Genomic DNA, 14,200 nt, shown 5'->3' with positions numbered 1-14,200 from the left:
TTGCTGGGTAAAGTAATCTTGGTTGAAGGTTTTTTCCCTTTCATCACATTAAGTATATTGTGCCACTCCCTTCTGGCCTGCAGAGTTTCTGCTGAAAGATCTGCCATAACCTTATTGGGGTTCCCTTGTATGTTATTTGTTTCTTTTCCCTAACTGCTTTCAGTGTCTTCTCTTTGTCTTTAATTTTGGTCAGTTTGATTAATGTGTGTCTGGGGGTGTTCCTCCTTGGGTTTATTTTATATGGTACTCATTGTGCTTCCTGGATTTGAGTGAGTGGTTCCTTTCCCATGTTAGGGAAGTTTTTGACTATTATCTCCTCAAATATTTTTTCTATCCCTTTCTCTCTCTCTTCTCCTTCTGGTACCCCTATAATATGGATGTTGGTGTGTTTAACGTCCCAGAGTTCTCTGAGTCTCTCTTCATTTGTTTTCAGTCTTTTTTCTCTTTTCTGTTCTGCGTCAGTGATTTCCACTAGTCTGTCCTCCACCTGACTTACTCATTCTTCTATCACCTGTATTCTCTCTCCTTTTTTTTTTTTTTTTTTTTTTTTTTGTCTTTTCTATGGCCGCTGCCTCTGCATATGGATTTCCCAGGCTAGAGGTCTAAACGGAGCTGTAGTCACCGGCCTACACCAGAGCCACAGCAACGCTGGATCCGAGCCACATCTGTGACCTACACCACAGCTCACAGCAATGCTGGATCCTTAACCCACTGAGCAAGGTCAGGGATCGAACCCATAAGCTCATGGTTCCTAGTCAGATTCGTTAACCACTGAACCATGATGGGAACTCCTGCCTCCTGTATTCTGGTGCTGGTTGCTTCTAATGAATTTTTTTATTTCAGTTGTTGTGTTTTGCATCTCTGCTTGCTTAAGTTTTAAATCTTGTATTTCTTTGCTCAGTGTTTTCTGTAAGTTATCCATCTTTGCCTCCAGTTTATTTCCAATGTCTTGCATCATCTTCAGCATCAACAGTCTAAAGTCTTTTCTAGAGGCTGATAATCTTCAGATCACTTAGCTGTTTTTCTGTTTTTTTTTTTTTTTCTTTCTCCTTTGTCCGAGTTATAGTCCTCTTTCTTTTCATTTTTATAGGTTTTTGATGTGTCCTTTTTGCAGACAATAGAGTTGTAGCCTCTCTTACTTCTGGTGTCTGCTCTCCTTGTGGCTGATGTTGGTAGGGGGGGCTTGCTGTAGGCTTCCTGATGGAAGGGACTGGTGCCTGCTCATTGGTAGGTGGGGCTGATTCCTATCTCTCTGGTGGGTGGGGCTTTGTCTCTGGGTGAGAGTAGAGGCCTATGTGCCTGGGGGGTCTTTAGGCAGCCTGTTTACTGATGGGTGGGGCTGTGATCCCACCTGGATTATTGTTTGCTCTGGGGCTTCTCTGGGCTGATGGATGGGGCCTTATTTTCCCAAAATGGCCACCTCCAGAGAAAGGCACACTGACGAATATTCCTGAGAGCTTTGCTTCCAATGTCCTTCCCCCACAATGAGCCACAGTCACCCCCTGTTTTCCTAGGAGATCCTCCAACAATTGTAATCAGGTCTGACCCACATTCCTATGGAGCTTTTGCTTTGCCCTGGGACCCAATGCACATGAAAATCTGTGTGTGCCTTTCAAGAATGGGGTCTCCATTTCCCCCAGTCCTGTGCAGCTACTGTGCACAAGCCCCAATGCACAAGCCCCACTGGCCTTCAATGCCAGATGCTCTGGGGGCTCTTTCTCCCAATGCCAGATCTCCAGGTTTGGGGATTTGACGTGGGGCTTGGAACTCTCACTCCTGTAGGTCTTTATGATATAGTTATGTTCCAGTCTGTGGGGCTTCCCACCCGGGAGGTATGGGATTGCTTATATCACGTAATTGCCCCTCCTACCTCTTGATGTGGCCTCCCCTTTGTCTTTTGGAGTAGGATATCTTTTTGAAAGTTTCCAGTCCATTTGGTTTAAAGTTGTTCTGCATTTGGTTGTAATTTTGTTGTTTTTAGGAGAGAAGTTGAGCTCCAGTCCTTCTATTCCACCATCTTAATCCCCTCCCTATCTCCAAATATAGTCACATTCTGAGATGTTAGAAGTTAGAACTTCAGTATTTGAATTCAGTCCATAATAAGAATATTTGTGACATTTATTAAGTAAATTGATTTTAGTATTTGCAGTCTGTATACCTTTTCATTTTTATTTCATTCTAGCATAAAGAAATCTTTCATGTTAATAGGAATAATTACAGGTCACTTTCTCTTTTTTTTTTTTTTTTTTTTTTTTTTGGTCTTTTTGTCTTTGTTGTTGTTGTTGCTATTTCTTGGGCCGCTCCCGCGGCATATGGAGGTTCCCAGGCTAGGGGTCTAATCGGAGCTGTAGCCACCGGCCTACGCCAAAGCCACAGCAACGCGGGATCCGAGCCGCGTCTGCAACCTACACCACAGCTCACGGCAACGCCGGATCGTTAACCCACTGAGCAAGGGCAGGGATCGAACCCGCAACCTCATGGTTCCTAGTCGGATTCGTTAACCAATGCGCCACAACAGGAACTCCACTTTCTCTTTTTATTTTTTGAGTTTGCTTTCCCCAAGTACAGTGAGATTAGTATTATTTTAGCTAAGGCTATTCTTTTGCAGGATTAGAAACTTACCCAGACTAGCTTAAATAATGTATTTCTGTTGAGAAGTCAAAAGCCATTCTGAGTCTAAAACCTTTCTTCATGACTCTTTAATATCTTCCTTTTTCTAGAAGCTTATAAAATTTTGAGTGTTCTGAAATTTCTTGATGTGATACCTTGATATGAGTGTATTTTAATCCATTGCATTTGGCATTTGATATTTGGTGAGATTTTAAAATCTGGAAATTAATGTCCTTTGGAATTTTCATGAATCATTTTTTGATGATTTCCTCCCCCTATTTTCTTTCTCTCTATCTCTCTTTTTTCTTTTTTTCTTTTTCTTTTTAGTGCCACATGTACAGCATGTGGAAGTTCCCAGGCTAGGTGTCAAATCAGCTGCAGCTGCTGGCCTATACCACAGCCAGAGCAACACCAGATCCAAGCTGCATCTGTGACCTGTGCCAGAGCTTGCAGCAATGCCAGATCCTTAATCCACTGAGTGAGGCCAGGGATTGAACCCACATTATCATGGATACTAGTTGGGTTCCTAACCTACTAAGCCACAACCGTAACTCCTTTTTCTCTTTTAATGGAATGTTTGTCATGCAGATGTTGGTCCTCCTGGGCTAGTAATTTTTTCCTTATCTTTTCTCTCTTGCTTTCAAATTCTTTTCCGTTTCATTACACTTTTGGAGAGACTTCCTTAGGTTTTATCATATTATTGTCCTCCTAGTGAGTGAGTCCTTAATTTTTATTATATCTGATGTCCAATAGTTCTTTTTAATTCTCTGAAATGTGTGCATATTCTTTAAGCAGTCTGTTCTTATTTCATAGTTTCAGTTTCTCTTTTTAATATATTTGGGGATACACACATATTTTCTTTTTGTTAAAATGTAACAATCTAGAAAGTATATAAAACAATATGTATAATTTATCACCAAGCAAACACCTGTGAAACAACCACCCAAGACAAATAATAGAATGGAATTCTTCTAGCCTCCCCTTTTGACCTCCCATCTCTCACAAGAATTATTTATTCACTGTTTGAGGCTCATGAACCCACTGGTAAAAGAAAAAAACTATATAAGTCAGTCTTTACTATTATTCTGCAAAAATGGACTAGCAGCCATTTAACCTAAGAAATGTCATTATACTTAAAAAAAAAAAAAAGTGATAGAGACATCGGAAAGAAAATCATCCAGGGTGGAGAGTTGGAACATGAAAGGTAGATATGATATTTGATGTAAATTAATATAGAAGTGATAGGTATAGATGTTCTTTTGTGTTTCTTAGTTGGGTAGAGTATGGTATTGTATCGGGGGCTTTAATTAGCTCTACAGGAAAAGCAGAATCCTTGAAGAGTGTTTTTTGATGTTAACTTGTGTCATTCATTTATCAACCACTCACACATCAGTTATCAAGCACTGAAAGTTCAAAGATGTATTGAGCACAGTCACTGCCCTCAAGAGGCTCAAAGAAGCTCTCTGTCTTTAAAAGGACCTTTCCTTAAAAGGTAGATTCTAATAAAGGTCAGAACACAAAACATTAATTTTTTACCTGAGCAAAAGAGATGTATCTGAGACTGGCTTGGAAATACTGGAATATTATGTTAATGTTCCCAGTATTCTTTCTCAGAACATAGAAATCACACTTCACTGATTCCAAGGTTCAGTGGATTAGAGGAAAATCTTAAGCCCGGGATGATTAATTCAAATCCTGTCTTAACCCATTTGATCATTTCACAGTATTACTAGATAATTTGTAATTAGTGAAAGAATTTATAGTTCACGAATAATCCTGTTTGGGTGATTGCTCCCTATTCTGACCTTCCGTGTTCCCTGTTTTTTCCAAGAGGTAAATGAGCACTTTAGTTATATATTGTTCAGTAATTCTGGTTTTTCTTCACCAAATGATACAATATCATCCCAGTTTATATTAAGCATGTATTTTTTTCCACCTGGTCTTTTCTTTTGTCAGAAAGTCCTTTCTAGGTAAGTAGATCTTTATTTCCTGTGATTTTAGCTATAGCATTTCAACCTGGATTAGGTTTCTCTTATGTTAGGATTTTGTTTTTCTGCATCACTAATCAAACAGTTTCTAATGACATCGTCTTCTCATGTGAATTGAAAATTGAGTAGTAGGAATTTCAGTGCTACAGTAATATCATATATATCCCATATAGGGACTACAGGGAAAAGATAATGCTTTTTGGAAAAAGAACTGTTCATACATATCATAAAAATGCAAATAACAGACCAATAGACTAATAATTGTTCACAAAAGCACAACTTTCCGAACATTGAAAGATGGAAGGATTGTTTCTCATTGTTGAAAATGGAAAACTATATCCCCCCATTCTGTTGAAATTTAGTGATTCATGTTGGGAGGGTATAATTTCTGTACTGAGCTTTTAAAATAGGTTTAATTTTTGAAGCAAATTTTGGTTTCTCTATTGACCTTCTAAATCTGTAGGCCTTAGGATGAAATATGGGGAAAATATGCTTATTTTATCTTCAGGTTTTGCCTCTAACCTTCCCTGGGTACCCACTTGTCTTACACTGTTCTCTATCTACTAAAACCTTCTCTTTTTTTCTTAGTGCGTAATTTTTTCTCACACCAGCAGCCAGTTCTCTGATTGTCTAGGCACCAACGGAGGGTCCAATAATTCATTTCATTTCTGAACTAACTAGCAAGTTACTTTAGACCCCACAGATTAAGGGCTGAGTTTCACAAGACTGACCCACTTCAGACACCAGTTGCAAGTCCTGGTTTTCCACCTGTATTTCTGACCGACTGACTCTTGGGGGTTCCATGACACTTCTTCAGATTTTGATAAGTGGCTACAACAGCTACTACAACTCAGGGGAACACTTTATGGGAGAGATACTTAGGGTATGACACAGAAGGAGGGCACAGAGCTTCTGCATCCTCCCTGGGTATGCCACCCTTCTAGTATCTCAATGTGCTCACCAAGCCAGAAGCTCTGAGAACCTCATCATTTAGGATTTTATGGAGTGTTCATTATGCGGGCATGACTGATTCAATCATCAACCTTTGGTGATGGATTAAACCTCCAGTGCTTTTGCCTTCCCTGGAGGTCAGAGGGTTGGGCTGAGAGTTCCAGACCAATCATGCCTTGGTCTTTCTGGTGACCAGTCCCCCACTCACCTGTCATCTCATTAGCATACAAAAGACACTCTTTGGGAAGCACTAGAGGTTCAGTGGTAGAATTCTTACTTTCCAAAAGACACTTTTACCACTCCAGAGATAACAGGAGTTTTAGAAACTCTATGCCAAGGACCAAAGACAAAGACCAAATATACATTTCTTATTGTATCACAGCTACCTTATTGAATTTTGCCATTTTAGATGTGGTTTTAGTTTCCAGCCTTTTACTTGTTCCTTCTTGCAAATGTACCTTTTCTTTGTCCTATTTCTTTAGGACCAAATATAAAACTTTGTTATATTATTTTGTTGACAAATGCGTGTTGATGGTTCAGTTGATGCAATTATATTGGGAAATTCCTCTCTTCAGGTAAAAGTAGTTTCATTTTAAGGGAAGGCCCTTTATTTATTTATTTATTTGTCTTTTGTCTTTTTAGGGCCGCACCCACGGCATTTGGAGGTTCCCAGGCTAGGGGTCTAATTGGAACTATTGCTTCTGGCCTATGCCAGAGCCACAGCCATACCAGATCCAAGCCATGTCTGCGACCTACACCACAGCTCACAGAAACGCCAGATCCTGAGCAAGGCCAGGATTGAACCTACAACCTCATGGTTCCTGGTCGGATTTGTTTCTGCTGCGCCATGATGGGAACTCCTCAAGGCAAGGCCATTTAGAGATAATAGCTAAAGCTACAGGAGTGACTCATTACTGTGATAGAGATTTGGGGCACTGTTTTCTACCTTGCAGCAAATACATTTTTATCTGGAGACCATGCATTATGGTTCTTTTCAAATTATGCTACATAGCTTCTTATACTTTCTTTCTTTTTTATTTGTTTTTTTGTTGCTGAGTTTTTTTGTTTGTTTGTTTGTTTTGTTTTTGTCTTTTGTCATTTCAGGGCCACATCCGTGGCATATGGAGGATCCCAGGCTAGGGGTCGAATCGGAGCTACAGCTGCCAGCCTACACCACAGCCACAGCAATGCCAGATTCAAGCTACATCTGTGACCTATACCACAGCTCATGGCAACACCAGATCCTTAACTCACTGAGCAAGGCCAGGGATTGAACCCACTACCTCATGGTTCCTAGTCAGATTCATTTCTGCTGTGCCACAACGGGAACTCCCTGTGCCACAACAGGAACTCCCTGTGCCACAACAGGAACTCCATTATACTTTCACTTTATTGCTTTACATCTTAGCTAAGTTTCTAGTTGGCCTAAGCAAAATGTTGATTTATGGGAAGGATCAAGATGGCGAAGGAGTAAGATGTTGTGTTCACCTTCTTCCACAAACACATCAAAAATACGCCTCTACATGTAAAATGATTTGCACAGAACATCTACTGAATTCTGACAGCAGCAGAACTTAAACCTCCAAAAAGGGCAAGAAACTTTTGAACTGAAAGGGCTTCTCTAAATAAATAAAAAAAAAAAGAAGCAAGAAGAAATAGGATGGAGGAAATCACAGTTGGAAAGCAATCATTTAAATAAACCAGCATACAAATCTAAAAGCGGAAGGAAAAAAAAAAACTACTGTAAAAGCAATGATAAACACAAGGAACAGGAGTTCCTGTCGTGGCGCAGTGGTTAACAAATCCGACTAGGAACCATGAGGTTGCGGGTTCGGTCCCTGGCCTTGCTCAGTGGGTTAACGATTCGGCGTTGCCATGAGCTGTGGTGTAGATTGCAGACGTGGCTCGGATCCTGCATTGCTGTGGCTCTGGTGTAGGCCGGTGGCTACAGCTCCGATTAGACCCCTAGCCTGGGAACCTCCATATGCCGCAGGAGTGGCCCAAGAAATGGCAAAAAGACAAAAAAAAAAAAAAAAAAAAAAACCAAAAAAAAAAAAAACCACAAGGAACAGCAAAAGGACAAACATGAAGATGTGAAAAAAAAGGACTTCAAAATCATAGAATGTGGGGAAGGAAAGTAAGAAAGTCTATACTCCTTTTTGTTTTTTAATAATGTGTTTGAACCTATATGACTATCAGGATAAAGCACGCAGACATAGGAAGGGGTTAACATACTTAAAAAACAGGGCACCACAAATCAAAACCAAACATTACATTCACAAAAGGTGAAAAGAAAAGTACACAAGCAAAAAATAAATAGAAATCATCCAACCAAAAAAGAAAGGAGAAACATAGAATCAACTGGAAAACAGGTTTAAAATGGCAATAGATACATATTTATCAAGAATTACCTTAAATGTCAATGGACTGAATGCTCCAATCAAAAGACACAGAGTGGCAGATTGGATAAAAAAGCAAAAACCTTCAATCTGCTGTCTACAATAGACTCACCTTAGGGCTAAGGACACATATACATTTAAAGTGGGGATGGGAAAAGATATTTCATGTCAATGGACAAGACAGGAGTTGCAGTACTCATATCAGACAAAACAGACTTTAAAATGAAGGCCATAAAGAAAGACAAAGAAGTACACTATTTAATGGTTAAAGGATCCATTCAAGAAGAGGATATTACAATTGTCAGTATATATGCCCCTAATATAGGAGCACCCAGATACCTCCAACAAATACTAACAGACGTAAAAGGAGAAATTGATCATAGTAGGAGACTTTAACACCCTACTCACATCAATGGACAGATCCTCTAGAGAGAAAATCAATAAGGCAACAGAGATCCTAAATGACGCAATAGACAAGTTAGACTTAATTGACATTTTCAGGACATTACACCCCAAAAAAAATCAGAAATACATTCATCTCAAGTGTGCATGGAACATTCTCAAGGATTGATCATATACTGGGGCACAAAGCTAACCTCAACAAATTTAAGAGTATAGAAATTATTTCAAGTATCTTCTCTGATGACAATGGCATGAAAAGTAGAAATCAACCATAGGAAAAGAAATGAGGGAGTTCCCGTCATGGCGCAGTGGTTAACGAATCCGACTAGGAACCATGAGGTTGCGGGTTCAATCCCTGGCCTTGCTCAGTGGGTTAAGGATCTGGCATTGCCGTGAGCTGTGGTGTAGGTTGCGGATGTGGCTCGGATTCCGCATTGCTGTGGCTCTGGCATAGGCTGGCAGCTGCAGCTCCGATTCCATCCCTAGCCTGGGAACCTATATGCCGCAGGAGCGGCCCAAGAAATGGCAAAAAGACAAAAAAGAAAAAAAGAAAAATCTCAAATCAACAACCTAACCCACCACCTAAATGAACTAGAAAATGAACAAACAAAACCTAAAGGCAGCAGAAGGAAGGAAATCATAAAGATCAGAGAGGAAATCAAGAAAATAGAGATTCAAAAAATAGTACAAAAATAATCAATAAAACCAAGAGCTGGTTCTTTGAAAAGGTAAACAAAATTGACAAACCTCTGGCCAGATTCACCAAGAAGAGGAGAGAAGAAACCCAAACAAACAAAATAAGAAATGAAAAAAAAGAGAAATCACAATGGATACTATGGAAATACAAAAAACCATGAGAGAATACTATGAACAATTGTATGCCAACAAATTTGACAACCTAGAAGAAATGGACAACTTTCTAGAGACTTACAGCCTGCCAAAACTGAATCAAGAAGAAATAGATCCACTGAACAGACCAATCACTAGAAATGAAAGTGAATATGTCATAAAAACACTCCCTACAAATAAAAGTCCAGGACCAGATGGCTTCACAAGTGAATTCTACCAAACATACAAAGAGGAACTTATACCCATCCTCCTCAAACTTTTCCAGAAGGCTGAAGAAGTAGGAACACTCCCAAGGCATTCTATGATGCCACCGTCACCCTAATTCCAAAACCAGACATAGATACCACCAAAAAAGAGAACTATAAGCCAATATCTCTGATGAATATAGACGCAAAACTTCTCAACCAAATTTTAGCCAACCGAATCCAACAGCATAGAAAAAAGATCATACACCACGACCAGGTGGGATTCATCCCAGGTGCACAAGGATGGTTCAGCATATGCAAATCAATCAGCGTCATACACCACATTAACAGAAGAAAAGTCAAAACCACATGATCATCTCAATAGATGCAGAAAAAGCACTTGACAAGGTCCAACATCCATTCATGATAAAACTCTTACCAAAGTGGGTATAGAGGGAACATATCTTAACATAATACAAATATGGAGAAAAGCTGAAAGAAAGCCTTCCCACTAAAATCTGGAACAAGACAAGGATGTCCACTCTCACCACTGTTATTCAAGAGAGTACTGGACATCCTAGCCATAGCAATCAGACAAACCAAAGAAATGAAAGGTATCCAAATTGGAAGAGAAGAGGTAAAACTGTCACTGTATGCAGATGACATGATACAATGTACAGAAAACCCCAAACCCCAAAAACTACTCGAACTGATCAACAAATTCAGCAAAGTAGCAGGATATAAGATTAATATTCAGAAATCAGTCGCATTTCTGTATATTAACAAATATTAGAAAAAGAATACAAAAATACAATACCTTTTAAAATTGAACCCCAAAAAATCAAATACCCAGGAATACACCTGACCAAGGAGGTGAAGACCTATATGCTGAGAACTATAAAACATTAATCAAGGAAACTAAAGAGAATGTAAAGAAATGAAAAGATATTCCACGCTCCTGAGTTGGAAAAATTAATATTGTCAAAAATGGCCATACTAGCCAAAGCAATCTACAGATTCAAAGCAATCCCTATCAAATTACCCATGACATTTTTCACAGAACTAGAACAAACCAACAAGACCCAGAGTTGCCAAAGCAATCCTGAGGAACAAAAACCAAGCAGGAGGCATAACTCTCCCAGGCCATATTACAAAGCCACAGTAACAAAGACAGTGTGGTACTGGTACCAAAACAGACATATAGACCAGTGGAACAGAATCGAGATCCCAGAAATAAACCCAGACACCTATGGTCAAATAATCTTTGACAAAGGAGGCAAGACATAAAATGGGAAAAAGTCTCCTCAGTAAGTGGTGCTGGGAAACCTGGACAGCCACATGTAAATCAATGAAACTGGAACACACCCTCACACCACACACAAAAATAAACTCAAAATGGCTTAAAGACTTAAACGTAAGACAGGACACCACCAAACTCCTGGAAGAGAACATAGGCAAAACATTCTCTGACATCAACTGTACAAATGTTTTCTCAGCTCAAGCTCTCAAAGCAATAGAAATAAAAGCAAAAATAAACCAATGGGACCTAATCAAACTGACAAGCTTTTGCACAGCAAAGGAAACCATAAAAAACAAAACAAAAAGACAACTTACAGAATGGGAGAAAATAGTTTCCAATGATGCAAGTGACAAGGGCTTCATCTCTAAAACATACAAACAACTTATACAACTCAACAGCAAAAAAGTCAACAACCCAATTGAAAAATGGGCAAAAGACATGAATAGACATTTCTCCAAAGAAGATATATAGATGGCAAACAAGCACATGACAAAATGCTCAACCTTACTGATTATTAGTGAAATGCAAATCAAAACTACTATGAAGTACCACTTCACACCAGTCAGAGTGGCCATCATTAAGTCCACAAATAACAAATGCTGGAGGGGGTGTGGAGAAAAGGGAACCCTCCTGCACTGTTGGTGGGAATGTAAATTGGTACAAGCACTTTGGAAAACAATATGGAAGTACCTTAGAAAACTATATATAGAACTACCATATGGCCCAGCAATCCCACTCTTGGGCATATACCTGGACAAAACTTTCCTTGAAAAAGACACATGCACCCATCTGTTCACTGCAGTACTATTCACAATAGCCAAGACATGGAAACAACCCAAATGTCCATCTACAGAGTATTGGGTTAGGAAGATGTGGTATATATACACCATGGAATACTACTCAGCTATAGACAAGAACAAAATAATGCCTTTTGCAGCAACATGGATGGCACTAGAGATTCTCATACTAAGTGAAGTAAGTCAGAGAGAGAAAGACAAATACCATATGATATCACTTATATCTGGAATCTAATATACGGCACAAATGAACCTTTCCACGGAAAAGACAATCTGTCCTCGGAGAACAGTGTTGTGGTTGCTGAGGGGGAGTGATTGGGAGGGACTGGGATTTTGGGGTTGATAGATGCAAATTATTGTCTTTGGAATGGATTAGCAATGAGATCCTGCTGTCTAGCACTGGAAACTATATCTAGTCACTTATGATGGAGCATGATAATGTGAGAAGACGTACTGAATATGTGTATGTGTGACTGGGTCAACCTTGCTGTTTTAGAAAATTGACAGAACATTGTAAACCAGGTATAATGGAAAAAAATAAAAATCATTAATAAAAAAATTGAAAAATGTTTTTACCTGTGACTTAGTATTTCTATTTCTAGACGTCTATCCTGAGGAAATAACCAGATGTTTAAACAAAGACTTATATAAATATAAGTATGACCTTTATGATTTACCATGCATAAAAATAGAACCCTAAATAGTAACAGAGGACTAATTACGTAAGTAATAATACATCCATTAAAAATGTATATTTCTAGGCATGTTACCTAGAAAATTATATACATGTGTGTATATATATAGCATGATATCTAAATCTGCTTTATATATGATATGTATTTATTATTGGTATATCTCATATATGTGTTCATAATCATATATGTATCATAAATATATAGAAAAGAGATCCTGGGAATTATTTTAATATTATTCTGTTTATATATTTCTCTTTTTACAAATTTATACAATGAACACAATATTTTTATACTTAAAATAAATGTTTTAGCCAAGTTCTTATTGATCCTCCTATGACTGTTAAAAATATCTTTTATCTTCTAGTATCAGTTGTTTTTACTGACTTATTTGTGAGATGCATCAGTGTCCAGCAGTGACTAGAGGTGGGAAAATAGATTTCTAAAGTCCATTTGCTCCTCTTGGAAAGTTTACCTGAAGCTTGTATACTTGGAAACAGCCTTGGTGCACTTGGGCATGGCAGGCTTGGCCAGCTCCCCTGGCAGCAGCAAGCACATGGCCGTCTGGATCACCCAGGATGTGATGGTTGAGCATTTGTTGTAATGCACCAGGTGTGATGCCTCACCCCCAATGTGCTCGAAGATGTTGTTAACAAAGGAGTTCATGACGCCCATGGCCTTGGATGAGATGCCAGTGTCTGGGTGGACCTGCTTCAGCACCTTGTACACGTACATGGAGCAGCTCTCCTTGTGGCTGTGCTTGTGCTTCTTGCCATCCTTCTTCTGCACCTTGGTCACCACATCCTTGGAGACCTTCCTCGGGGCGGGAGCAGACTTCGCTGGTCCAGGCATTTTAAAAACTCAGAAAGCCAGAATTGAAGTCTTCCTCTGCCTCTTTCTTATAAAGACACTTGCAATTATATTTCGGGCCTAATTGGGTAATCCAGGATACTCTCTGTAGTTCAAGATCCTTAACTGGGTCACATCTGCCAAGTATTTTTTGCCATATGACATAATTTTCACAAATTCCATAGATTAGCACCTGGATATCTTTGGGACCTATTATTTAGTTTACCAGTCTCTAATTGCTGCTTCTTTCTTTTGGCCGAAAACCACCTTTCTCTGTTTTGGCATATAGGTACCAGGCGTATCTTACCCACAATGGCATTAAGTCCTGGGTTCATGAGAATGGTGCATATTAATAGATTAGCATATAATAAAATCTTTGAGTATTGAGTATTGATTCTAGATTCCTATAAGGTAGTTTGAAGCCCTAACCTGATGTCCACCCCTGGTCCAGCTTCCTGTGGCTAGGAGGCAGATTCATGAAGAACAAACAGCTTCAAACTCTAAATTCTATTGCTGAGGTGCAGTTCTCAGAGAAAGAAGTTTAAGTAGGGGACCTAAATTGAGGTTGTTAATTTAGTTATAACTAGAGACAGAATAAATGCCTATTCTTAAAAATCATGATTGGGAGTTCCTGTCGTGGCTCAGTGGAAACGAATCCAACTAGGAACCATGAGGTTGCGGGTTCGATCCCTGGCCTCACTCAGTGGGTGAAGGATCCGCCATTGCCGTGAGCTGTGGTGTAGGTTGCAGACGTGGCTCGGATCTAGCGTTGCTGTGGCTCTGGCGTAGTCTGGCAGCTAGAGCTCCAATTTGACTCCTAGCCTGGGAACCTCTGTATGCCACAGATACGGCCCTAAAAAATAAAAATCATATTCGGAGTGTTTTGATTGTACCAAGAAGGATGAATCAAATGGGAAATTATGTATTTTTTGATAATTGCTACCCCTTTGCTTTCAAAACCAAATGAGAGCCAAACCTATAGTTATGACCCTTAACACAGCATCATAAGAGGTAAACTCTTTTATGCATGAAAGAAGTAGAGGAAGAAAGAAGTGATAATACAACATTAGAGGAGAGGTAGGACAGATAAACTGAGATTTAGTTAGTTGTGTGTCTTTACTGTTTATATTTCCCCGGACTGCTGATTTAAATAGCTTTTGCCATGACTCAAATGGGTA

The 14,200-nt window shown here is 39.3% G+C and overlaps 3 protein-coding genes across 3 annotated transcripts in view; 2 read left to right on the top strand and 1 right to left on the bottom strand.

Annotated features, from left to right (window-relative positions):
- Positions 1 to 14,200, top strand: part of TTC28 (tetratricopeptide repeat domain 28) — a 607,234-nt gene that overhangs the window by 151,125 nt on the left and 441,909 nt on the right.
- The window catches only part of CHEK2 (checkpoint kinase 2), a 267,518-nt gene that overhangs the window by 193,449 nt on the left and 59,869 nt on the right, over positions 1 to 14,200 (top strand). The window lies entirely within an intron of this gene.
- Positions 12,341 to 13,025, bottom strand: LOC100155267 (histone H2B type 2-F-like). The gene has a single exon (XM_021074055.1). The coding sequence runs from the start codon at positions 13,023 to 13,025 to the stop codon at positions 12,645 to 12,647; it is 381 nt and encodes a 126-aa protein (XP_020929714.1). The 3' UTR covers positions 12,341 to 12,644.

This window comes from Sus scrofa, chromosome 14, assembly GCF_000003025.6.
Source record: "Sus scrofa isolate TJ Tabasco breed Duroc chromosome 14, Sscrofa11.1, whole genome shotgun sequence".
Taxonomy (NCBI): Eukaryota; Metazoa; Chordata; class Mammalia; order Artiodactyla; family Suidae; genus Sus; species Sus scrofa.
This window is presented reverse-complemented; position numbering and strand designations above follow the sequence as displayed.

Excerpts from the sequence above, each read along its gene's own strand:
- LOC100155267 (XM_021074055.1), bottom strand. The coding sequence starts at position 13,025 with ATGCCTGGACCAGCGAAGTCTGCTCCCGCCCCGAGGAAGGTCTCCAAG.